At 41.0% G+C, this 27564-nt stretch overlaps 1 protein-coding gene and 2 long non-coding RNA genes across 11 annotated transcripts in view; 1 reads left to right on the top strand and 2 right to left on the bottom strand.

The window, feature by feature from the left end:
• PDE1C (phosphodiesterase 1C) overlaps positions 1-27564 on the bottom strand; it is a 436829-nt gene that overhangs the window by 225411 nt on the left and 183854 nt on the right. For 2 of the 8 annotated variants that reach the window (XM_074198961.1, XM_074198960.1), the window contains exons 2-3: positions 27184-27286; positions 7619-7645 (exon numbers count right to left, since the gene is read on the bottom strand). The exons of the other annotated variants lie outside the window; for them this stretch is intronic. In XM_074198961.1, coding sequence (XP_074055062.1) covers positions 7619-7645; positions 27184-27284 — 128 coding nt within the window. In that variant the 5' untranslated portion in view covers positions 27285-27286. The remainder of the gene's footprint in view (positions 1-7618; positions 7646-27183; positions 27287-27564) is intronic. 8 annotated transcript variants of the gene reach the window in all.
• The window catches only part of LOC141496410 (uncharacterized), a 43670-nt gene continuing 25885 nt past the window's right edge, over positions 9780-27564 (top strand). For both annotated transcript variants that reach the window (XR_012471060.1, XR_012471061.1), the window contains exons 1-2: positions 9780-10065; positions 25280-26631. This is a non-coding gene — a long non-coding RNA (uncharacterized LOC141496410). The remainder of the gene's footprint in view (positions 10066-25279; positions 26632-27564) is intronic.
• Positions 22587-26877, bottom strand: LOC141496411 (uncharacterized). Its single transcript, XR_012471062.1, has 2 exons — positions 26415-26877; positions 22587-22922 (listed from the first exon to the last, which is right to left on the bottom strand). It is a non-coding gene; the product is annotated as an uncharacterized LOC141496411 (long non-coding RNA).

The following is a 27564-nucleotide window of genomic DNA, read 5'->3' as shown; positions in this document are numbered from 1 at the left end:
GTATTTAAAAATAACTGGAAAAAAATAAAATAGTATTTAAAAGAAAACAAAAATGACAAATCCCATTCCCACTACCACCAATTGGACCAGAAATAAGAAAATGAGCTTGGTATACAAAAAATTACCTATAATGATACTAACAAGAAGAAAGATTATAGAATTGAAGTAAAGGAAAGTGCTTACAGATCCATAGATCTGGCTTTTTCTCTTTAAACTCACCTTCAACCAGACAGTCTAGTTTCAATCCCCTATGACTAGAAAAATTGATTCTATGTTGGTGAACACTCCTAAATACTGCCTTTGTGGAAACTGATTCCTGCCTAGGCTTCTCTAAACACTACTCTCTCATGGTTCTCTTTCTACCTATCTGAGCCAATTCTTTTTTCGTTTACAAGATCATTCGTATCTCACCCCTGTTTTGAGTTTGTTCCAAGGATTATCTTGAATCCTCTCTTCTGTTCTCTATACTTTTCTCAATAACACCCTCAATCCCAAGGATCTAACTATTGTCTTTATGCAGACAACTCCTTATCTCTTCTCTTTTCCGGGATTCAGTTCCATGTTGCCAAGTGCCAACCTAGCATCTGCAACCAGACATTCCATTGGCATCTACAATTCAACAAATCCAAAACAACTCATTCTTTTTTTTTCTTTTGAAGTCATCCTTTCTCCCAGCTTCCCTATTTCTGTTGATGGAACTAGCATTCTTCTAGAAGCTCAGGTTCACTACCCCAGAGACATCCTTGACTCTCACCCCATAGACAATAATTTGTCCATGTCTCATTTATCTGACCTTCTCAACATGCCTCTGGTATATCTTCTCCTCTCATATTATAACTACCTTAAACCAAATACAAATCTTCTTCATCTCCCATGTGGATTTTTTTTATTACAATAGCCTCCTACCCAGTTTCCCTAGTCCTTTCCCTCTCTAATACCTCCATATACCTGCCTGGTTGATATTCCCAAAACACAGGCATGACCATATTAATCCTCACCTCAAGAACCCTTACTGGCTCTTCATTCCATTTAGGATAAAATATAAACTCTTTTTTCTTGCCCTTGCCCTATGTTATGACCAACCTAGCCTTTTCAGCTGCTTCCAGTATGCCTCACAACATCTTCCACCTCTCTCTTTTGGCAAAGATGTCATTCATTGCATTTATTTTTTTAGGTTTTTGCAAGGCAAATGCCATGAAGTAGTTGCCCAAGGCCACACAGGTAGATAATTATGAATTGTCTGAGGCCGGATATAAACTCAGGTACTCCTGACTCCAGGGCCGGTGCACTATCCACTGCACCACCCAGCTGCCCCCATGTCATTCATTCCTGAAATAATTCCCACCCTCCCTCTGCCTGTTGGAACTCCTATGTTCCCCAAGAGCTCATACATAGATAGCTCTTAGTCTTTGGAGATTTGCCCAATTAGTGCCTCATTCTCAACTACTGTGTATTTACTTTGCATTTATTCTTTATTTAATTATCTGAGAATATGCTGTGTCCCCTGAGTAACATGTAAATTCCTCAATGGCAGGAGCTGCCACCCTTTTATGTCTGTATCCTCAGAATTTAGCATAATGTTTGATAAACAGTAGTTACAAATGCTTGCTAATGAACTGGTTGGTTAATAGGCTGAAGTATGATTGCAAAGGTATTTAAATGACAAAGAGAGGAAATAGTGTTTAATCTTAGAGGGAGCAGTCACAGAAACTTCTTGGGGAGAAGGGGAAATAACATATTATGCCCTATGCTTTAGTAGTAGCAGTTTGCCAGCTCCATGGGAGATACATTAAAGACAGAGAAACTTGTGGCAAGGAAATCAATTAAGGGGTTATTGGTTAGGCCATGGGTGCTGAGAGTTTGCAATGGCAGATGTGGAAAGCACAAGGAGGGGACAATTGTGTAAGGTAAGAGAAGGGATGGATGGGACAGATATGGCAGACATCAAGTCAGCATACCAGAGGGGGAAGAGTGAGAGGAGAAGTGAACACTTCAGGATGACTTTGAAAATCTCACCTGTTACATCTATTTCTGGCTAAAATTCTGGCCTTTGAAAGCAGAACCATTTCCATTAAAGCCCAGAGCATAATCCAATGTTATCACCAGGATGCCACCCTGTCCTGTTCTGCTGAGATTTGCATGGTATCTTACTTAATACTGAGAAAATAGAGAGTGTTCCAATTAAGTTAGGAAGTATTATAATAATTACACTATGCACAGGCAGATTTATTTTTTTAATTAAAGTAACTTTTGAAGGTCAATAAATATGCCCAGAAAGTGAAATAACAGCTCAACAAAATTTGAATAAATATGCATTCTATCACACAAAAACAAGATGAAAATTCCAAAATTTATTGAACACAATCTCTGTAATTCCACAGTTTTTTTTTTCATAATAAGACAAAAAGGTTTGACAGCTTAGGACACTGGGAACCAGGCCAACTAGAATAAACTTATTAGGGATAAATGTAAAATCTTATGCTTGGGATCAAAAAACCAGCTTCACAAGTATAAGACAGCGATGGAAATGTGACTAGATATAGAAACAGTGGAAAATCAAATGGGAGAGGAGGGCTTAGCATAAGTAAAACCCATCATGAATCAACAAGGAACAACATCAAGAAAGATAATGCAAATTTAGGGAACATTAATTGTGTCCAGGATGGGGAGAGTTCATGCTTATACACTCTGCCCTGGTCAAACCATCTCTGGTGTACAATGAGCATCACAATTTGGGAAAGACAGTAATCAACCATAGACTATCTAGAGGAAGAAAATTGGAGTAGTGAAGGGTCTGAGGTACATGCACACAATCAGCAATTGGAGAAGCTGGAACAGGATAACAAGGAAAGAAGATCCAGGTGATGCCATGATGGTTGAAGTATCACAAGTATTACAAGTATTACACAGAAAAGGGATTAGATTTGTTCTGGTTGGGCCCCAAAGGAAGAACTAGGGACAACGTACAGGAATCACAAAGAGACTGTTAAAAACAACTTCCCTTTCATTCCAATCAGTTATATCAAAAATAGAGAATTCCCTGGAAGTGGGGATTTCCCCTTCACAGGAAGTCTGCAAAAGAAAATGTTGTGTGACAACTTTTCAAGTATGTTGTGTAGAGAATTTCTGTCACCAGTGGGTTGGACTCTATTACCCAAAGATCCCTAAAAATACTGAAAATCCATGAGTCTGTGATTCTTCTTCCAACATCTTATCAGTCTCCCCTTCTCAATTATCCAGTTTAATATTAAACCATAAAAACAAAGCCACCCAACTTGAATCTCAGTAAGCAAGTTGAGTCCACACTGCCTCATACTAACATGTTAAATACAAAGTAATTTGGGGGGTTGGGGAGGGTACTACCAACTGGGGAGATCAGGAAAGGCATCCATCAGGACATGGAACCTTGGCTAAACCATGGATGGGTTTCTGCAAAATGGAGGTGAGGAGGAAGAGGTTATCCAAAGGCATATGGAATACTGAAGACGTGGAAAAGCAAATAAGCCAGTCTACTCAGAAGAGAGAGTTTGGTACAAGAAGTAATTTGAAAATGGCCTGGAAAGATAGGTTGAAGAAAGTTTTAAAAGTTTCAGAGGGTTCAACAAAAAGCATTTGCATTATTCCCCAGACTAAGCACCTGCTTTTTCCCTGAGGAAGGAGTGATATGGTTAGACCAGTGACTAATAACGGATAAGAGGACACTCAAGAAGGAAGGCAAGTCTGGGAGCCAAACCTACCCAGACAGAATTCAAGACTCCAAATGAATTTGGTCACATGAGTCTGTTACCGCTCAGTTTCATCTTCAGGAGTACAGTTTTTCATGGGAAGGGAATCACTCTACAACAAAGTAAGAGAGTCTCTTCAGCAACAACTGATGACTTAAGTGTGAATGGAAATGAAAGGAAGATGTCTGAGGGGCATGAATGGAAGCACATAGGCAATTTCACCACTTAACCAAACCATATAATGGACACATAGTACAAACTTATTTTGATCTAGGAAAAACAGTCCATTTCTTTTTTCTCTAATTCAATCTAAGGAGCCTTTATTAAACACCTAATATGGGCTGGCATTGAGGATAAAAAGACAAAAACCACAGTCCTGCCCACAAGACACTTACCTTCTACTTGGGGCAGAATATCTGACTATAAATGTCAGCTATTGCTTTTAATGATTCTCTTCTAAATCCCCTTCTCGTCTATCAACTTTTCTCCCTGTAAAACCAAATGGAGGAAGCTTGAAACATCCCTTTTCCAAGGTTAATGAGATGTCAGAATGGTAGATGACCTGCATGACTTGCTCTCCAATGGAAATGATTAATTTCCACCACAGCCTAATGACTCATCTGCAGTTGTTTGCTTAAGGATATTCAAACCCAAGTTGTTTTGGCACCTGGATAACATCAGTGGGAGCAGAAAAGCTTTCACCCCCAAGTTTTGGAGTCCGACAGCTTTAATTCAACTGACAGTAGATCCCCTGACTTGAATCCACTTCCAAAATGGCAGCACAAATAGCAAAAACCACTAGTATAGATGACTTTGTAAATCAGCTGTGAGATGATGCTTGTTAAAGAAGACGAGATTAACATAACCATGATCCACAAATGTCATTTGAATCCCATTAGCTCCTAATTAATGATTAGTTGATGTTGATTGCATTAGCTGTCTTTGATCTGGATATAAGGGACTTAAATATTGAGCCTAACTCAAGGAAATCCTCAGACTGGTGTTTGGGGCAGAAGCAGAAAGTTCAGGTAGAACAAGACACAGGAAAAGGTAAGTCCAGGAAGGTGGTGGTTCAGAGGCTAAAGAACTAAGACTAGGACCTGAGTTCTGATTCAACCTCAACACCTACTAGCTGTGTGATCTTGAGAAAGCCATTAACCTTGTCTGCTTCAGATTCTGCAGCTGGAAAATGAGAGTAATAAGAGTACCTCTCTTCCAGAGTGGATGAGAGAATCAAACTAGTTAATCATCTAAATGTGCTTTGCAAACTCTATTATTTCTTATTATTGTAGATAACTCATTTCTTTGAAAGAAACCTAACAAATAAGGATTCAATGTTGGCCCTGGTGCCTAGCAAGTTAAGAATGTATTCCCATACAAGTCCAACTCTGGAAGTTCTAGAATTATCTGATTTCTCTCTGGAAAAACTTATGAAAGTTCTAAGAATTTCATATTTTCCAGGCACTGGTAAAACAAGGAACTTAAATATTAAAAGAGAAGAAAAATTGAAGCAGCAACAGAGCAGAGCAACTCTATACTTTACTATTATGTTCTGTATGTCCCTGTCTCCTCGGGCCACTGGAAGTAGCTGACAAATGCAGCAATTAAGAAGCTGCCTTCAGGCAGAAGTTGTTTGATTTTTGCCTTTGCGTCTCTAATGCCCAGCACATCCCTAGCACCTTGGCAAATAATAGAAGTAACATAAATGCCCGTTGATCGTAGCCTTTATGAAGAGCAATTATCATGAAAGACTTAAAAAAAGCAGTAAGCACACCCTAAGTGAAAAGGAGACAGGAAGACTCCAAGAGGAAAAAGCATGGTAGCCTTTTACAAGGCCATGATGCCCTTTATGACCACATTCTCCTATTTGGACTTCCCACCCAATTAACTGTGTATGGGCACAAATGCACACTTACTATTCGGAAATGGACAAAGAACACCCCAAAGACAATTGGTCAGGAAAAATTTTTAAAAACAGGAATAATCCTGGGGAATCCCCAGAGATTAAAAGACCATTCAATTACCTAAAACCATCATGGACATAATAATAAAATCAGTGTCAATACAGGAAAATACTGGAGACAAATCTTCAACAGCACCACACCTACTCGGGAAATAAGCAATCCAGGCATAAATCACCCTTTATTAATCAGAGCTACCTCCCCACCTTGCCACATGACAATGAAGAATGAGAGCCCAAAAGAGGAAGGAAAGAAGAGGAGAGGGAGAAAGGAAGAAAGGGAGGAAAAGAAGGTAGAAGGACATAAAATGACCTAGACACAATTTTTATCTCTCTCTCTCTCTCTCTCTCTCTCTCTCTCTCTCTCTCTATATATATATATATATATATATATATATACGTATATATATACGTATATATATATATATATATTAAATCAGAATAATTTAGTATTCCCGTAGGTATGGGAATACTAAATTATTCTGATTTCCTGTGTTGTTTCTGCAGTTCATCACTGCTTAGATACAAATGGGAGAGAAATGATATACAGACAGAGATGTGCTTCAAGCACGGTTTCTAATATCCAAGATTGCTTAAAATATATGTTTGTATATATACCCATCTATAATTTTTAGATATGGAAATATGATTATTTTTCTTGGGGAAGTAGTCTATTTCTTTCATATCATGACATATAGAAATGTGCTTTCCATGACTACACATGTATAACCTTATGTCCAATTGCTTGCCTTCTCAATAAAGGAGGGAGAAAATTTGGAACTCAGGGTTTGAAAGACTTAAAATTGTTTTTAAATGTAACTTAGAAAAGTAAAATATTGACTAATTAAAAACATATTGATATATGAGAGAGAGAGAGGTTTCTAACCAAATGGGAATGACAGTTGGAATCATAGTGCCTGGGTTCAAGGTCCAACTTTGTCACTTACTCCCTAGCTATAGGATTCAGCCTAAGTTCTTTTCCTTCCCTGGGCCTCCATTTCTTCATCTGGCAAGTAGGGAATAGTAACTTTTTCCCTAAGTCTCAGACTTCAAGCTCTTTGCAAACTTTAACATATTATAGAAACACAAGCCATTCATATTCTCTGGAATTTACAGAAAAGAGAGATAACCTGAATGGAAGGGCAGGGATTGAACCTGGGATTTTGGAAGACCTAAGTCCAAGTATGAGTCTCTGACATGTATGAGTAGTAAGACCACAGCTGAATCGCTTCATCTCTCAACACTTCAACTCCAATGCCAATCTGCATCAATGCAGGTGGCAAGGGATTCTACGCTAAGGTACCCCACACTGATGACATCACAGGTCCAAACTTTAAAAAAAAAAAAGACATGGACCCAAATAATGTCTACTCACTTATAATTCACCCTCTCAAATAGCATCAGTAACATCACTAACTACAGGAAGTGAACATATAGGCCATTCCAAAATTCCAAAATGTTCTGGAGCACCAAACAAGTTAGCAAAGCATTTAAGAAAACACATTTCTCTTTTCAGAGCAGACATACAACTTTAAGGCAAACAGAAACAAATTCCAAAGGGCACGTTAGTCATGATCATTCTAGTTCACCACATATTCCTTTCTATGGGTCTTTGGTCAAGTATAAGATTACATAAATAAAAGGCAACAACTGGTTTTCTTAACCCACAGTCTCTTAACCCCAATCTCACGGAAGATGTCCACAACTGCTCCTGCAGTAGAGTGCAGATAATGACAAAACAGATCACACACACACATACACAGGAAGGCAGGATCAAGAAACAGTATAATAAAGCCCAACCCATCATACAGCACCAAACTTGAACATACTTTGCCCAAATATGCCCAAACAAAATTCTCCTGCTTAATGAATAAAACCTCCAACAGGCAAACACTGACCCAAATGCTCCCAAGTCACCTGGGAGACATCTTACCTCTGGGATGTTTTCTTATATTTTCTCCTGTAGAGAAAAAAACATAAACACACATCAGAAAAGAGTTCATAGGGAAAGGAATTGGGGAAGATGAGTTTAAAATGGTAAATTTTGTAGATAAATAGCTAAGGAGCCACTCAATAGCTTGAGGTTATTTGAAAACAGGGTTCAATGTGTCAAATTTCTGGTGATGCCTATGGTCATATCAGCATACTGATAGGCACAGCATTGGAAAATGAAAAGACAGACCTCTTCTCTCTACCCTACTCTTCCTCATCACTCTTAGATTTGACCTCAAGTTTCCTGAGATTTTATGATGAATCTAGAAAAAACTTGGGCCAAGAGGCTATGTGGATATGAAGGATCCATTCTTTTTTCTTCCTTTCTTTCTTTTTTCACAAGACAGGAGTTAAATGCCTTGTCCAAGGTCACACAATTAAGTAACTAGTAAGTGTCAGAGGTAGAATTTGAACTCTGGTCCTCTTGACTCAAGGCCTATCCACAGTGCCACCTAGCTGCCCCTGAAGGATTCATTTTTAAGAGGAAAAGGTAGGAAACTGAGTGAGCCCAGAAATAAAGGGCAGAGGAGCAGTATAAGAAATGAGCAGATGCTTCTATCTCTGTGGTCACAGGAATCAAAATGTTGGCATATCAATCAATCATGTTTTCTACAGATGAGGAAACTAAAGAGCACAGAAGGTCTTATGGGTGACACAGGCAGGATTTGAACCCAGGGCCATTTTTATTGTACCAAATAGGGTCCTTGCCCTTTTTTTTTGACCCCACTGGTTATGAATTCAGAGAACCTGGTTTCTCCATACCCCTCTGGTGCCTACCAGCTGTGATGCCTTCAGTGTCCTCATCTATAATGAAGGATTAGACTGAAATACTGTGTAAATGCCAGCTATTACAGATGGACTCAGGTGAGCCTTTAGGAGCCTGTGCTCCAAGGAACTACCTTGAGACTAAGTAGCCACATAAGTGTGTCATTTAACCCTTCAGAGCCTCAACTTCTTCATCTGTTATATGGAGATCCTACTGATGCTTTTCCTGCCTACCTGCAGTAGTTGTATTTCAGCTGAAATGACAATTAGAGGGGTACAAAAAGGGGCATTATTATTATTTTAAGTGATATTTACAGTCACTCCAAGCTGACACTCCCCTCTATAACATCTCACATTTCCTATTGTTTGTGATTCATTTCTGAATTGAGGGTAATTTAAAGAAAGAATCCCATGGCTTTGTCACTAGAAAAGCTCAGAGCACAGAGGTGTGGGGACAAGAAAATATCTTGGCATCTTGTTGCCCCAAAGAATACAATTCTCCACACCTGCATTCCCATTACAGTCACCATACGCAAGCATTGTCACTGGTTTTGTTCCTAGTGCTATGATCGCCCATACCAGGGAGAGTGGTAAAATGGCAATCTTGCCAGGGTTTTATCCCAATTTGGGGAAGGGAAGAAGAGAGATGAGGGAAAGGAGAAAGGAAACAGGATAGCACCAAACCTCAATGTGTCTCAGAGTAGAACCCAGGGCTTCCTGACCAAGTCAAAGGGGGATGGTGTTTACAATAAGGGAAGGCCTTCTCATATACAGAGTTCTCCACCCTAACACACACACACACGCACACACACACACACACACGCATAAATACATATAAATGGATTATTTTGTTCTGTCTGTACATGTGTATACATGTATGTGTGTGAATATATAAAATATATGTATTTTTGTGTGCTGGAATATTGGCCAATATCAACTGCAAAACCCCGTGCCTCGTTTCAATCTAATACTGGAACTTAAGGAAAATCACTTTCTAAAATGAGTGCCAAAGGAATCCTGAGCCTTTGCCAAGGAAGAAGGGTGTCCCAGTTGGGTTGAGAGGCTGGAAGGGCTAGTGCCTCAGGGATCAGATTGAATAGAGGTCAAACTGAAGCAGGTGATCTCTTGCTCTCTCTTAGAGGAGGAAGCCTATTTGTTGTGAGATGTTGGGTGGAGTTGTGGCTATGAAAGCATTTGTTATTGTCACTCAGTCTTGTCCAACTCCTCCTGACCCCACTTGGGGCTTTCTTATCAAAGCCCCTGGAGTGGCTTGTCATTGCCTTTTCTATATCACTTTATAGATGAGGAAACTAAGGCAAACTGCATTGTGACTTGCTGGAGGTCCCATGGTATCTTAGGCTAGACTAAGTCAGGTCTTCTTGACTTTGGCTTTACCTACTGAACTGCTTATGGATGTGAGGAGCCCAGGGAAATCACAGTGCCTCTGTTTTCTCTCCCTTTTGACTTTGTCATTTCCTGAGCTTAGGGGAATGAATATCTTGAACAGGAAGCAACCAGGAGATCAGGAAGCCAAGGAGATCCATCCCAGGCTCCATTAGCTGCCAGTCCAGGAGTCAAGGGCAACAGCAGCCAAGTCTGGTGAGCAACTAAAACAATTATCAGGTAATCTCCTTGATCCAGCCCAGGAGCTTACTGAACCAACAGCCCAAAACCGAGTTCTGCCGAGAGTTAGGCTGGCTAAACAAGGGACAGTGCATCCCAAAGAAAAATTGATGGAAACCTTGCAAAGGGAGGAAAGGTACTGGGAATCTCAAGGGACCCATTAGCCACATGGATTCCCTGCTTCTGCATTTAAGTAGGTGATATTTTTTTATTGGAGCCCATTTTGCCTAGGCACTGAGTGTGTGTGTGTGTGTGTGTGTGTGTGTGTAGAAAAGAGAATGCAATTCCCAAATTGAAGAGATATTTTCATAATTTCTTTCCCTTGTAGAAAGTCAATTGATATTAACTGGTCAACTGATACAAAGAACACATCAACTAGTTAACTGATATTGGAGTAAACACCTGAGATGGGGGCTCATGAAGGTTGCCATTGAAAGTCATAACCTCTCCAGGTTGTCCCTGAAGGGAGTAGTATGGAACTTAACTTCTAGAGAACCCACCTTCTGGGGATTTGGGGAGGGCGGTTGGAGACAATCAGAAAAGATGCTACACAGATGCTTTTACAAATATATAGAGGGAAAGGGAGATAGACACTTCAGAACTTTGAGAACCTGGTTTTTCCACACCTTAGCACCAAAGACAAGTTAACAGCCCCTGGTCTCAAGGAATTTACTTTTTCAGGGAAGGCAAGAGACACATGTGAATGCATGTATAAAATGAGTCAAAAGGCATTAGAAGTTGTGGGAAATAAGAACAGTATCATAAAAGTTCAGATGGAAGAGAATTTCCAGAAGGAAAACACAGTCAACATAAATACTGCAAACAAGCCAAGAAAACTAAACAGACAAAGACTAAGTTCAAATCTGGCCTCAAACATTTACTAGCTGTGGGACCTTGAAGTAAGTCCCTTAACCTGTGTCTGCTTCAGGTTCCTCAGTTGTAAAATGGAGTTAACAATAGCATCTGCCTCATAAAGTTGTTGTGAGAATCAAAAAAGAAAATACATTTGCAGAGTGTTTTTCAAATCTTACAGTGCTCTAAAAATGCTAGTAGTTATTATGAGTGCATAAACACATATATGTGGGTTGATATGGTTCTGTCTTTGTATGTGTGTGAATATATAAAATGAATGTATTTTATGTAATGGAATATTAGCCAATCGGGGCCCATTTCTTTGATAATTTTGGAAGAGTAGGATCAGTTGGACAAGAAGGTTAGAATCTCACCTGAAAAGGGTTTAGAAGAGAGTGAAGAGATTATAGGAGTGGAATTTAGCAGAGAGAAATAAGATGATGGCTTGCAGGGATGGTGGGAGCTAATGAGGCTATTTTAGGATGGAAAGTCTTAGGTATGTCTGTAGGCAGCAGCAAAGGAACTAGTGGATAACAAGATAGTGGAGATTAGAGATTGGGGGGAAGGGGATCAGATGGAGGAGAAGGGAAAAGATGGCGGCATGGAGAAAGACCATCAGAGACAAGTAAAAGAGAAGATGGGGAAAGAGGTGATGTCAGGGGTTTGTAAGATGCAGAGAAGGGAAGAAGATGCTCACCACCAATGACCTCTATTTTCTTGGTAAAAGAGGAGACCAGGTGAAAGGATGGGGGGAAGGTGGCTTGAGAAGAGGTGGGGAGTGGGAGAGAGAATGGCATAGAGAGGAGTCCAGCTAACATCTCAGTTCTGGAATAAATACTCTTGACTTAGCTTCTTCCTTCTAATCACTTTTCATGCAATGTGCTGTCCTTGGTGTCCAAGAGAAGTCCCCTAACAGAACAGAATATGCTTTGAGATGTTGTTTACAGTAATGGGGATATATTTGTTTTAAACCATCTGTGATCCTATGAGCTGCTCTCTCACCTGGTCCCTCTTGTGAAATAACAGTAACACAATGATGATGAAGATGAATAATAGACCCATGTTCTTTCTGAAAGGCAGCCAGCTTAGGACAGAAGTTACAGCCCTTGGACATGGCTCTGAGGGATAGTAGCTGGACCACGTGAGCCCTTTATTGGTGACCTTGGTCTCATTAACACTTCTATCCAAACAACTGAGCTCCAGACCCCAGGCAGTTCCAGCCTGTGACATACAATATACTTGTTATGGAAGCTGAGGGAAGAATTCTTGTTGCTGTAACCAGAGATTTGAAGTTTGAAGGGACTATCTAGTCCAGTCCCCTCATTCTACAGATAAGGAAACAGATGCCCAGGAAGATTGTGACTTAGGATCAAGGATGTAGAGCTGATGAAACTATTTGACTATTTAACAGATGAGGAAACTGAGGTTCAGAGAAATTAAATGATTTGCTCAAAATCACAAAGGCAATAAACATCAAGCTTTGAAACCAGATCTAAGGATCCTTCCACAGCTTTGAAAAGTTCAGGAACGGATTGGATTAGCTGAGCTTTTCAGTTCCACCACACTCTGAGTTCCTACAATCCTCCATCTTTTGCTCCAGGACAATGATAGGTATAATCAGTCTCTTAATAGCCCTCCAAATGTGCACATGTGTGACAAAAACAAAAGGCTATATTGATATTGGCAAAGATAAATGTTTGACAGTGCAAAAGCTGGGAAAACATGATACTGCCTACACATTCTTGGCAGATTGTTTAAAAAAAAAAGATCTTCTGGTCAGAATGAGTGAGTTGACTTCCAACCAGATCCCCAAATGTTCCTTAGCATAGCAAGTCCCTCAGATTCAGGCAAACTGTATTTTCTGGTCTAACAATCTTGCTGTGACCCTTTGGGAAGATATTTTTTGGATTTCAAAGAAAGGAATGGAGTCAAGCCCTCTTTTTGTTTCCTAGTATATTCCATATTAGAATTTGAAAATATAGTGTTTAACATACTTGTACACATATAACCTATATAAGATTACTAGCTATTAAAGGGAAGGGAAAGGAGGGAGGGCAAAACATGTGGAACTCAAAAATCATACCAAAAATGAATGTTAAAAACTATTTTTTAAATGTGATTGAAAGAAAAAGAAAAAAAGGGAAAAAAAGAAAATATGTTGTTTAGTCTCAATCATGGTGGGTATTTGTGTGGATGCACACATGTGAAAACATGTTCTGAATGTCTTAAAATTGCATAAATGTCAACTATCTCATTTAAACCTCACAGCAGCCCTCTAAGGTAGATTCTATTTTTATCTTCATTTAACCACAAAGGAAACTGAGGCTCAAGGAGTGAAGTGACTTTGCCCCAGTGTTACCCAAGTATGGAAAATCTAAGGCAGAAATCAAACCCAGTTATACCAAGCTTCATCTCTTAAGGGGAAAGTCAAATTTTAGGAATAAAACTAATGCAAATTGGGAGATGAGAAGACAAACAATCAAGAAAGCTCTCATAGATTCAAAGCCAAAGGTTGCCTGAGGCTCTACCTCATCCCATTCTAAGTTTGCTAATATCCCAGGAAAGAATTTTTAAGCCAGAACTCCTCCTTTCTCCCCTTAATTCTGGGAAGTCATGAAATTTCTAACCATTAGGCATGGAAAGGAGAGACTTCAGCAAAGTTTTCTCCATAAAAATCAGTTCTGTCCATCTCACCCCAAAGAAAAGGAGCAACACAAAAGTGTGGTACAATACTGAGGCCTGGACAACAGGCTTTTCCTGATCTTCCTCCTAAGGCAAATGATGTTCACATGGCTTCTTCATGTGTGTTGAAGCATTCTGAGTATCTACCATACAACTCCAACTTGAATGGAAATTTTAAAATGTATTGCAAATCCAGATAGAAATCTCTGGATTGTCCAGTTGGTATGCTTGGATTCTTTGAGACAATACTTGTCCCTATAAATCAATAAGCTTTCTGAACATAAGGACTATTTCATTTTTGTCTCTTTATCCCCAGGTCCTGACATATAGCGTACATTTAATAATAACACTTATTGAGTCATTATTTGACAATATCGATAGTCAATTCAGCAAAGTTAATAATATTCTGAAGAATATAAGATCTTAACATTGTGGGGATTTCTCTCCACGGATGCCAATCACAGGGGTTCTTGGCCATTCTGAGTGCCTATAAAAGACAAAGTATTCACTTAAGCAGCAGTCTTGTATTTGGACAATTTTTGCAGTCCTTTTGTGATTTCTTTGTTTTCAAAACAACTCTACAAATGTCACTAGTACCATTGGTAAATTTCCCATCTAAGCACTGGAAGGAATAATGAGCTGACTGGTGGCAGGAATTGTTGATTATCATGTTGTTATGGGGAAAGAGCAGGTTTTACCATCAAATTGGAGCTGGGTAGGTTACAGTGTGGACTTGCCTGCACAATAATTGAAGAATTGAAGCTCAGAGCCTGGGTCTTGAGTTTGGGCGAGAAGCCAGATCAATCAAGAGACTTCTGAGTCATACCAGCTGTCTGCTGGCAGACCAGTCATGGGGCCAAGGATAAAAACTGGAGAACAATTAGAGGAAACAATAGACTGGTGGATTTGTAAGTGGTTAGGGTTCCATGATGGTGTGACTATGACAGTCCCAGGAATATTTACATTATCAGGTTTAGTCCTTATTTGGGTATGAAAAACTCAAAGGAAATTCCAATATCAAGAAAAAATAGGGGAATTATGGAAAAAAGGGATTCCCACATGTATGTAGTGATAGTATCCAAAATATTCCATTGCCTAAATAAATATTGAAGCATAATTCACATCTAAAGATGAAGCTGAGTCTTATATGCATTAGAAAGTACTTTTTTGTCCATTTCTTAAATTGCATTGCCAAATATAGAAATCATTATGTAGTGGCTAATTTCTGGCTACCCCACAAGCACTTTGGAAAAGGTACTTAGAGCATTATATAAATGGAACTTAACATTTTGGTACTTTGGGTCCAAAGTTAGGAAAAACACAATTCACAAATCCATTAATTAATTTGAGTCATGTTTAAACTGTTATTGTCAAGTGTACTTATTTGAGAGTTTGAATGAATTCTCCTTAGTCATTGTTACATGTCAGTGAGATGCTTAATTTAAGAGAGTATGAGAGTGAGTGTGTGTGTGTGTGTGTGTGTGTTGAGCCTTCCCTTACTATGCACAGGTCTCGAATATCCTACCTTGGGTCCAGCCACCTTTTCTGTTTTCAGAGAACTGTCATTCTAAGAGTCATAGAATCACAGCATTGAAAAGCATCTCACAGGTCATCTAAACCAACCTATCCTTGAATAAGGATGCTCTCTGCAAAATACTTGACAAGTAGATATCTCCAAGGCTTGGCTTGGAGACCTCCAGTGCAGGGAAACACACTCTCTCCTCAGATAGCCCAACTCACTTTTCAATAATGCTCACAGTTGGGAAGTTTTGTATTTTTTTCCTGACCATCAGACTTAAAAATTCATCTTTGAGGCTAACATTGGTTTTGGTTCTACCCTCTGGAGTCAAACAGAATAAAACTTTTTCTTTTCCCATGTGTTGTCTTTTCAAATAATTTAAACAATCCCAAAATTTTAGAGTTAGGAAGAAACTATCGTTTCCCCTTCATATCTTCCTAGACATGTAAACATCCCCATTTCCTTCAACTTTTCCTTTAATTCATGAATTTTTAATCTGATCCAAGAATAGATTTCAGGGAGTGTGTGAACTTGGATGGGAAAAAAAATTTTCACATCTTTATATTCATTAACCACTAACTAAAATTTGGCAATTCGTTTTATCATAACTATTTAAAAAGATGAATCTGAGAAGTAAATCCACAGGTTTTTCCAGCTCCCAAAGGAGTTCATAATATAAAACTGATTTTTAAAAAACCCTGACTTAATTAATCCTCAAATGACTTGGACTAGATAGGCAATGTGTAAGAGTAAATGGGTATAGTAATAGTGGAACTTGAAGTGAAGAAGTCTTGAATTCAAATCCTACCTGTGACACCCTGACTAACTTACTTAATTCTCAGTATTTAATTCTATCAAGCTTCCAACTGGAGAAAAAGGTAACCTGAACTGGAAAATGGAATTTCCTCATCTGAGATTTCTCTTAACTCTCAGATCTAGTCTCTAATCCTATAGCTTGAACAGAAGTCTTCACTATCATAGAGGCTCTACTGTAGACATTTTCAAGCTTAACAGTACTTACTTCCTAAAATGTAGTAATTAAAACTGATTATAAAAATAATAGTTTTTTTAATGGCCAAGGCAGATATGAATTAAACTAGTGAAGAATTATCTTTCATGATAAACAATATAGAATTTTCAATTTGGAAGGCCTAAGAACAGAGTAAAATACTTTCAATACTCAAACTCTGCTTACTATAATTTAATCTTTTTTAAAATTTTTTATGGTTTTGGCAAAGTAGTGGGGTTAAGTGACTTGCCCAAGGTCACACAGGTAATCATTAAGTATCTGAGGTTATGCGTATTTCCATGGTCCCCAATCTGGTTCCAGACTACCTTTCCAAGATATTTTCATAATCCTTCCCTTCATGTAATTAATATTCAGTCCCACTTCCCCACTTGGTGCTTTCTATCCTACATCTCCAAGCCTTTGTACACCCCATGTCTCAATGTACTGTCTTCCACCCTGCCACCTCTTTAGAATGATTGGCTTCCATCAAGGCTCAGTTCCAAAGGGAAGCCTTCCTGTGTACCCTGGTTGTTACTTCTCTTCCCCTTCCTCCTAATATCATCGATTGTAGCCTTTCAGTAGAACGGACAATGTCACTTTAGTAATCCAGCTCCAGTCCCAGGTCACTTAGATTATAGACCTTCAGCTGGTGGGACCCATAGAGGTCATTAAGTCTCTGCATACCACAGTGCCTAGAATGAAGTTTTCCTGAATTGAAGCAAACTAGATGTGTAACTGTTCAAAACAGCAAGCAACAGACCTTCTTTAAAAAAAACTGAGTTCTTTTTAGGAACTCTGTATTTTTCTTAACTTCATCATCTGTTGCTATGCACTTAACTAACTTTTGCCAGGAGACATTTGAGTAATACCAACAGACTTAATAAAAGGCTGCTGGAATAACATTAACAAGCTATACTTAATATATTTACTTGAGAACTACATTAATTCCCCTCCATTTTCTGATTAGGGAAATTGAGGAAGAAAAAAAATACTATTCCCTGGGTCAGAGAAGTTAGAAATAGAAAAATGGAACTTGATAACGAAAGCCCAAAAAACAGAATTGTTTTCTAACCAAAATTAGTTGAAAGAATGAGGAGGAAAAAAAAATAAAATGGCAGTTAACTATGTTGAAGTTTTCCAATGAGAGTCTCCTAGAAAAATTCATTCCTTGGGGCAGCTAGGTGTCACAGAGGATAGAACAGGAGCTAGGAGAACCTGAGTTCAAATCTAACCTCAGACACTTAATAATAATGACATAGCTGTGTTGACCTTGGCCAAGTCACTTAACCCTATTGCCTGGCAAGAGAAAAGGAAAAAGAAAAATCTAGAGTAAGTCACAACAGCTCTAGGTTTATATTTTCTCATTTGTAAAGTGAGACAAGTGACTTCTAACTTCTCTCAAGCTCTAAATCTTGATAAGTGATAGAGAATTGAGGTTTTCAATACCTATTGTAGTATATCATGCTTATTAACCCTGGAAGGACCAGGTGTGTCTATTGATGCAAAAACATGGGTCTAATCCTTGGAGATATTCTTAAATCACAGAAACCTTTAAGGATCTCCAAGCACTATGCTAAGCTTAGGGGACACAAAGAGACAAGGAAGAGCCCCTGCTCTGGGGGAACCTTGGAGATTAACCACCACCATATATAAGGAGAATTTAACTAATGCACAATAAGCATTTTGATCTACATAAAGTAAAACAACATTATTCTGAGCTCCCTGGTGGCTGCATGGGAGGAATAAATAAATGACACCCTTGATAAGGATAAATGTAGTAGTAATAAAAGCCAAGCATAATTGAGCTTGACGCAAGCAGCTCTCTCGATCCATTAGGACGTCATGGAGCTGAATGATTCAGGGCTGGCAGGGATCCACAGAAACTGAGAGTTTGGAAACAGATTTGAAGCCCCTTTATGGCATCAGGAATTACATGGCAGATTGGAAGCAAGAAAAATCCAGGATTAAAAAAAAACATTCCTCAGTTGTTTTGTCCTATATCCAGAAAAAAAAAATGGGGCAGAGGGGGTAAGGAAAGGTAGATTGAATGTCTGAAAGGTCCCTTATAGCTCTGATCCTATGTAGCCATGGTCCCTCCCTCTCCCAGTCATATAGAAAGGATATATTCACATCTTCCACTGGACAATGAACAAAGGTACACATTTCCTAGCAAAGTCAAGATCCAAGGAAGGTCTCTAAAAATATTTCTCCAGGTTTTTTCCCCAGCTGAAGTAAGCAAGATAACCCTCTGAGTATGGAAAAATACTGAGAAGAAAATCATTTCATCAGGCTAAAAAAGTTTTGGGGGGAATGAAACACCACTAAATGAGTAAAAATTCCAGCTTGCTATGGATAGTCCGATGTAAGAAAAATCAGTGGTTATGAGGCAATGAATATGATGAAAACGGAGAAGCCTGATAAGAACTATATGAACTGATGCAAAGTGACAAAAGTGGATCCTAGAAAACAGCATATGAAATGACAACAAGGGACAGCTGGGGATGGAGTACAGAAGAGAACTAGACTTAAGACCAGGGAAACCCAAGTTTAAATACAGCCTCTGACACAACCTAGTTGTGTGACCTTAGGCAGTTGATTTGAACCCCTCTACCTCCATCTCCTCTTCTACATAATGGGAATAAATAACCTACCCCCCAGAACTGCTGTGAGGATCTAATGAGATAACATTTGGAAAGCTCTTTACTCAGTGTCTTGCATATCATATGACTTAGAGAAATGTTGGCTGCTATTATTATTTATGATCATTACAAAGTTGTTCTAGGAGACAAATTAGGCAAAACACCAGACTTCAAATCAGGAAGATCTTGTCTCTGATCTTAGCTGTTTGACCTTCCTTAAGCAAGTGATTTTACCTATCTTGGACTCAGTTTCCTTATTTGAAAAATTCGATTAATAAGAGCCCCCACTTGCCGGGGTACTGTGAAGATCAAATAAGATGCCCTAAGTCCAGTGTTTTGAAATCCCTGAAACATTGTGTGTGTATGTGTATATATATATATATATATATATATATATATATATATATATATATATATATATATGTGTGTGTGTATGTATATATACTCTTGTGAATATTACATGTTCACAAAAAGAAACATAAAAAACTGAATGTGAAATGATAATGATCAAGGTTGCTCCCCCCCCCCAAAAAAAAAAGATGAGAGAAGGATTCTTTCCCCACTCCTTTACAGAGAATGGGGGAAGACAATGGAAAAATGCCACATAGAACATCAGGATTTTTTTGATGTGTCTATATTTCCAGATGTATTTTGTTCTCTGTATTGTTTTATTATTTATTATAAAGAATAACTTTCTTTTTTTTAAAGTTTTTGCAAGGCAATGGGGTTAAGTGGCTTGCCCAAGGCCACACAGCTAGGTCATTATTAAGTGTCTGAGGTCGGATTTGAACTCAGGTACTCCAGACTCCAGGGCCCGTGCTCTATCCACTGCACCACCTAGCCACCCAAGAATAACTTTCTAGGAGGAGATAATAGGAAAGAAGGTGATGCAAAAACAAAAGATGGCCAAAAAAAAATGTTTTTCTTAGGAAAAGAAACCTCAGAAACATGACATTTCCTCATGGCAGTAGCTAGGATAAGGTAACTTAAAGGGCGGTAACAGCTCTTATAGTCCTTCAGCAGCTATAAACTGACTGAAATTAGTTTGCACTTCTTTAGCAAGAATAATTCATTAAAATGGGAGGCTGCCAGACTGCATGCTTCCTCAGTGAGCTTGTTCCCACCTCAGGTACTCTCTGCTCCCTCTATTGGGGGGGCTTAGGATCTAAGGGTTTTTCCCCTGAATAAGACTTATGTTCCCTGGCCCCCTCCAAGTGCATGTGCGTGCGTGCGCACACACACACACACACACACACACAGACTGAATTATTTTCTTAAAAGTTTATTGCTGTCATCTTTCATGCTGATTGTTTCAGAGTATGTTATGCCAATTGCTCATGGGACCCCATCTATTGGTGACAACTCTGTTTTTATTCTTTTGATCTCAGAGAAATATTACTAAAACTTCAAGTCAGGAAGACCTGAGTTCAAATTGGATCTGTTACTTACTGACTTTGATCTCAGTTTTCTTCTTCTGTGAAATGGGAATAATACTAGGACCTACTCCCTCGGATTGTTGTTAGGATAATTCGAAATAAGATTTGCAAATCACTTTGCAAAACTTGAAGCATTACATAAATGCCAACTGTTAGTAGCTCTTAAACACTTTGCAAATATTAATGCTCTGAAGGTGCCCAGATCTGGGAATGACGACTTCTTTGACCTTGAACAGACAATAACACATCTCTCAGGGCCTCTGTTGCTGAAAAATGAGTTTTGACTAGATGAGATCACTAAAGTCACTTTGAGATCTCCATCTCACTTTCATTCTCCAAGAAACAATGAGTGCTAGGTGGTGTCAGAGAGGAAAGGAAAAGGTTGGCTCAGCTTGGTCACAGCCCAGTGATGGGGATTGTCTCCCTAACTGGAAAATAACAAAGACCAAGTGAGTGAGGGCAATCAAACCTGTAGGTTCACACTTCCAGTTCAGGTCAGAATTCATTTTGTGCTCTGGTTCCCATTTCCAATGTGCTTCTGAGGCCTGAAGAGGTTCAATGGTCCTTTTCAATCACTCAATGGGCAGCCTAACAGATTTTCTTGAAATTCCTTAGTCACAAAAGCTCATCTCCTGTCTCCAGACCTTTGCTTTCACTCTCTCTGCATTTGGTTTACTCCATCTTCACTTCTACTTTAGAATCCCTAGCTTTCTTCAAAGCTCTGCTCCAGGACCACCTCTCACATTAGGCCTTTCCTGACTTGTTGCAGCCCCACAACATATCATTGTATTTACCTGAATATACTTTCTATCTAATCAATATTGTTTCCCTTGTTGGTCTACAAGCTCCCTGAGGACAAAAATTGCTTCATTTCTTTGATTCTGTAGCCTACCGTAGTGCCTGGAAAACAGTAGGTGCTTAATAAATGCTTGCTGATTTATTTTTGTAAACTACCCAATGATCTTTGAATTTGTAAATAGCAATCTGACAACTACCACCTGCCTTAGGACAGTCACAAAGAGGGATTGTTTTTTACCCAACATGAGACATTCATCAAATTTTTTGAGAGAGAAAGATGCTATAGAGGCCTAGAAGGGGAAGAAGAGAGATCCATCCCAGCAATTCACAACTGATCACTCACTCAATAAACATGAAGTGCCTCTGATGGCTAAAGTAAAGAAGCTCACATTCCAAATAAAGAAACCTATGGGTTAATATTGAAAGTTAAACCCAAAGTTTGTTATTAGCTTCCTCATTCTCCAACAGGACCAGGAAGCAAAAAGAGGAACTGCTATTTTAGACTTGATTCTCACCAACAAAGAATCCATATCCAAGATGGAAATGATGGAACCTCAAGGACAAGTTATTGCTCCCTTTTTATATTTTGGGAGAGAACAGGGGAGAAAAGCTAGGAACAGTTTGCCATGCCTTCCAAATCTGGGACTTGGTAGAAACCAATGACCTCCTTCATGGGAAGTGAACCCAGTCAGGATGGGAAGCACTTGAGAAAGACACTTAAAACCCCAAAACAAATCAGAAATATAGAAGGAAAGGGGGAGGGGGAACATCGGAAGAGATGGGTGTGGATGCCAAGGGCTGCACCAAGGCCTACCAGGCTAATGTAAGGATTGTCAAAAATTAAAAGAGCTGAAGCTGTCAATAGATGCCAAAGCCAGCCAAAGTAGTCCAGAATACCAGGGAGAAGAGGAGACTAAACAAGGGTCAAGATCATACTTTAGGGTAGAAAAGAAGATGGTTATGAAAAGGAAAACTTCTCGACTACTGCCTTACCTCTGTTTTCTTTTCCAAGGAGAATTATATTGGTATGGGAAAGGACAACATAAACAAACAGAAAATGGTTCGTAGAGAGTTAAAATTTGGGTATTTGGGTGGTGCAGCGGAGAGAGCACCAGGCCTGGAATCAGGAGGACCTGGGTTCAAATTCCACCTCAGATACTTTTAAAGTGTGACCCTGATCAAGTCATTTAATGTCAATTGCTTCCCTACTAAAGAAAAAGTTAAGAAAAGAGAAAATAAAAGGGTATTTCACTGTTCCCCATAAGTTCAAAGTCATGATGAATTTCCCTCCATCCAGGTCAAGGTTGGAAGGGTTCTAATACCATCTAACTTAACCTCTTCATTGAACAAATGAGGAAACAGAGGCTCAGAGGAGTAGAGGGACTTAGCCAAAGTTCCCACAGTCTGTCATGTACTCATCAGTACCAAACTGGTACTGAACAATCATCCTCTGAAAAAGTTATGGGAAGTTTAGCGAACAGCGTTATTGGAATACAACACACACACACACACACACACACACACACACACACACACACACAAACTAACACTATTCTAATCTTCCTTAAAGATATCCCAACTATGAATCGGGTGATGGTCCTTTATTCTCTGCCCTGGTCAGACCACAAGCCTTTAGGTTTGGAAAGGACAAGGATGGAACAGGTTCAGGTGATGTGACTAAGGAGCCTAGAGAAGAGAAGGCTTGGGAATGCTTGATGGCTCCCTCCAAATGTGTCAGTCTCCTGTGGGTGTTTGTTTCTGGAGAAGCAACTGTAAGGATGAAGATTCTGACTTAAAGATCATAATCAGAGTCACCCAGAAGTAGATTGATCAACCTCAGGAGGTAAAGACTTCTCTCTTCCTCAAGGCTGGAAGACTCTTGTTATATATTCACTTATTCATTCCTCCATTTGCTGTCGGCCCTATTAGAGAGAGGATACTTGGTCAGGAATGTGCTGATTCCTCAGGTACTTCCCAACCTCAATATCCTATCATTCAAAGTTGAGGTGGGGGTAGTGCCAAGAGAACCCAGGTGATTTGATTTCAAATCCCAGCACTGAACTTCAATTAGCTAGGAGATTTTTAGGGAAAACACTTAAACCTCTCTTTGCCTCAGTTTCTCCATCATAAAGTTAAGATAATAATTGCAGCCCCCTCCCTCACAAAAACCTAACAAGGATCAATTAAGATGGTGTCTGCAAAGTTCTCATGAAACCATCAAGTTCTCTGGAAATGTCAGCTGTAATTAGCAAATCATATTAATTATCTCTGTTTGTGCCTCTGAGTCCACATATGTGAACTGGAGCTAAAAATTCCCACCGCCTCATTCTCTCATGGGGATATTCTGGACAGATGTGTTGATGTATGTTGTCACATATCAGCTAACTCAGGATGGAAGCCCACCATGTTTGTGCTCCTACCTCTACATGGAGATACAGATGAATTAGGGCTTCTCTGCATGGAAAGCACTAGGAAGAAACAAGAGTCCACTTCCTTCCCTGGGATGATGGCCATAAAACCAGCAAGGTCCACCCAGACATGCTAGCTGCCACTAATTTTAAATTGGTCTTGGGGGAAGGGAATAAGCATTTATTAAATGTCCATGGTGGGTGTTTTACAAATATTATTTCATTTGGAGCTTAGAAGAATGAACAAGCTTCTGTTTGGTTTCCTCCCTTCAGTCCTTTGGAAAGAGGGTCCTTTGAGGGGGCTGGAACCTTCCAGTAGGGCAGAGCAGGCAACTCTTTCCTCCATCCCCAATCCTGGGGAAGGACCATGTTCTAGGCCAATAGGAGAACATCCTCTACAATGCGGATCAACTCATATTCTGTGACAGAGTCACACAAAAAGCAGCCTGAAGCCTATAGAATCTATGGGACTTGCCTAGAGTCATGCAGACTCCATGGGACAGGGCTTAAAATTTCCCACCCACTCCAATCAGGGAACTTGACAACCAAATAATCACAACAGCCCTTCTCTTCAGAGGTAAAAATAAAACTAACCAGTGGGGGGGGGGGGGGTGGAGCACTTTGGGCCAGAGTAATAACATTCATGATCATAACTCTGCCAAGACTTGGGCTCCATGAGAGAAACATGGCTACAGGCGGTCCGTCCATCCTACACATGACTTCCCCAAGAAGTCCCTGGACAGAGCTAAGCAATAGCTCACTAGCAATGATTTATTGCTTAATTCACAGCTGGGCAATTTTCTGACCTGCCAGACCATTATAGCTCCATTAGGCCTTATCCTGGTGTACTCTAATTTGGCCTAATAGAGCAGGAGGCTGGGTGGCCGTTTGAGCCTGCAGAGACGAGACGTTTGTCCAGTTCAGAGACAGATACATAGATAGCTACGCATGTGTGTACATATGAAACAGTCACAGAGAGAGCGAGAGACAGACACACAGAGAGAGCGAGAGACAGACACACAGAGACAGACAGACAGACAGAGAAATGAAGAGAGAGATACAGATGGAAATACAGAGAGAAGTAGAGTCAAAGAGAACAGACAAATACAGAGACAGAAAGGAGAGAGAGAGATCCAGAGAGAGAGAGAGATCCAGAGAGAAAGAAATGAAAAGAGAAACAGAGACAGAGAAAGGATAGGGGCAAGAGAAGTCATTTTATAGATTTCTATATGCATGCATCTGTGTGTGTGTGTGTGTGTACCTACACATGAAAGGACTAAACCCTCTGATTTCCTCAATATGAGCAATACCCAGTGTGAAAATTCCCTCCGCCAATGCTAATTAGCAACTAATCAGTCACCAAAGACTTACAGATTTGCAACTGCGCTTCACTGACTGTCCTAGGTCCAGCAAAACCAGCCAGCCATCATAGCCCATAGGTCTACAGTCCCTAGACCTTCCCAGTTCCAGAGGCAGCTCTCTCCTTCCTGTGCCTTCCTCTCCTATGAGCATATCTGGATTTACCCTCTGAGGAGATGGGGGTGGTGAGGGATTGCACTGGCTCTAAGATGGCATCTCTGTGAAGAACTCCCAGACCCATACAAATCTCAATACTGCACCGTCTCTGCAACTTAAAAGCCTCTGAGAACTTGAAGAGGTGAAGTGCCTTGGGGAAGCCAGTCTTGCCAGCCCAAGTCTTCCCCCAGCTCCAAGGCTGTCTTTCTAGCCACTGCACTACTAATGCGGCTGCCTCATCACTAGTAGTAGCAGCAGAGAGATAGTAAAGGTCAGGAGAGTGATTAGAAGAATGATTATGTTCTATGTGATCTTAACCCAAAGCATTCACCCGTCATGTTTTCTCTACATATCAGGTGTCCCAGAGGGAGCAAGAGTGAGAAGCACATGGAAAGCCCCAAATGCTTCCAATAGACAAGACCCTACATAGAATGGAGAACAACAGATATATGGAATCAGATCTATTCTAAAACCACAAAGTGACCTGCAGGAGATTCCTCCTTGGCGAGACAGAACTAAACTAAACAGTAGCTACGCAATTATCATTTAACAGGAAAGCTTATTACCAAGGACAGCCAACTCAACTGGGCTATGACAGAAGCCCGAGAAGGGTAGATAGATGAAGGATTGAGGTTCCATTTGAATCCACACAAGGAGCCCAAGTCAACAGTGTCCTGGATGATGCTGGGCAAAGGACTGGGGGTGCTGGTGGACAGCACCGAAATCCATTTCCACAGAAAGTTCCAGTATGCCTTCTCAAGGAAAACTGAGACTCATTCCCCAGTGGGCTCACTGATTTGGATGAGGGAGTTTCTCCAAAAGTAGGAGGGATGGAGAGGAATATCACCCTTGGCAGGGTGGGCAACTCAGCCCGATGGTCATGTACAACCTTGGCTCAAAGGCTTTCTGGTTGTGAAATGAATGAAATGAATGCCTCAGTTTCTTTGTCTCTTCTAGCTCTAAATCTCTGATCCTCAGAAGAGCAATGAAAAATTACAGAAGCCTCTTCTAAAATCAGTTCTGCACAGATACCAAAAATGTTGATGAGGAAATGGCTCCCTGAATCAATTTGCTAAAGGGTCTTTCTCTCTTTCTTTCTTTCCTTCCTTCCTTTCTTTCTTTGTTTTTGCAATACAATGGAGTTAAGTGACTTGCTCAAGGCCACCCAGCTAGGTGATTATTAAGTGTCTGAGGTCATATTTGAACTCAGGTCCCCCTGCCTCCAGGGCTGGTGCTCTATCCACTGCACCACCTAGCTGCCCAAGAGTATTTCTTTCTAAGAAAGATAGTACGGCCTCAGTAGGGAGAGACCTGGGCTTGAAGCCAAGAAAATCTAGGTCTAAGTCCTATCTTTGATGTATACTGGCCACCCCTCAGCGCTCCCAGAAGGCATCCACTGCCGAGAAGGCCCTGCTGACCTGTTGCTTAGGGGAAGTACCCCCCACCCAGGCCCCGACTCTCCTCCTGAGCCTTGGCATTTACGAGTCTCACTTGGAGTGGCCGTCCTTTTACAGAAGTTGTGGCCTGGATGTGGTTTCTCTGAGCACATTCTGTGTTCCAGGACGCTGAGGGCATCACAAGAGAAGCCAGAAGAGAAGCCAGCCAGCTCCAGTGCCAGGGACAGAGAGCGTCTCTCAGCTAACTCGGGACCGAAAGTAAGGAGCTGAGTTGAAAGTTATCTGTCCAGTGTCCGGATCCTGGGGACCAGGTCAGTGTTTACAAAATGCTTCCCCACGGGAGGTCGAATTAATTCATGGTCACCTTATCCACACACACACACACACACACACTAAATCTGCTCCCCCCTTCCCAGAGAACAGCCAAGGGGAACTGGGAAAGCCTAGCCCCCTGCTGGGACCCCCTCACCCAGGTTCCTCCTCTTTCAGGCGCCCACACTTCCCCCAATAGTCCTTCCCAATAAGCAGTTTTGCTGCCAGCAAAGCTTCTGCTAAATTCAGAATTCAAATGGGATGGGGGGGGGGGGTGGCCCAGGCCCCACGACGGCTCCCAGTGGGCTATGGCTTGGAATGCGGTGGGGGGCTTCTTTGGCTTCGGAGGTGGGGGGTTGGGCTTTGCTGGGCAGCCTACAAAGAAGCCCCCACTAATGGTGTCCCCAAACTTTTCTCCCCGGGGCCCCTGACGTAGCGGCCCCAGGCAGGGATGGGGGTGCCGCCGGCGGGTGACTGATGCCCAAGGGGGCAGATGGGGGGTTCCTGGGCTGGGGGCGGGGCAGCAGCGCCCCGAAAGGCGGCATACTCACAGCCCTCGGAGCCGCAGCCAGATCTTCTCGATCTGCTCGGGTTGGAGGTATTTCAGGGAGTTGCTCTCAAATTCTTCGATCTCCTTGGTGGGGGACTCCATGGCTGCGGGAGGAGGGGAGCACTTGGGGCGCAGCTCCGCGGGGGGGACCCCCAGCCCCCCAGCCCCTTCAGCGGGGAGCAGAAGCCACAAGCGGGGCCATGGGCTCCCGGGTCCTCCGGGCCCGAGCCCTGCCCCCCCCCGGGGGAGCCCCGGACCCCAGGCAGCGCCGCCCCAGGGCCGGAGACGAGCCGGAGACCCCAGCGGACCGCAGCCGCCTCGGGCTGCTGCCCCCCAAGCCCCGGGCAGGAGGAGGGGCGGAGGGAGGGGGAGGAGAGGGGAG

The sequence above is a fragment of the Macrotis lagotis genome, chromosome 8 (assembly GCF_037893015.1).
Source record: "Macrotis lagotis isolate mMagLag1 chromosome 8, bilby.v1.9.chrom.fasta, whole genome shotgun sequence".
Classification (NCBI taxonomy): Eukaryota; Metazoa; Chordata; class Mammalia; order Peramelemorphia; family Peramelidae; genus Macrotis; species Macrotis lagotis.
This window is presented reverse-complemented; position numbering and strand designations above follow the sequence as displayed.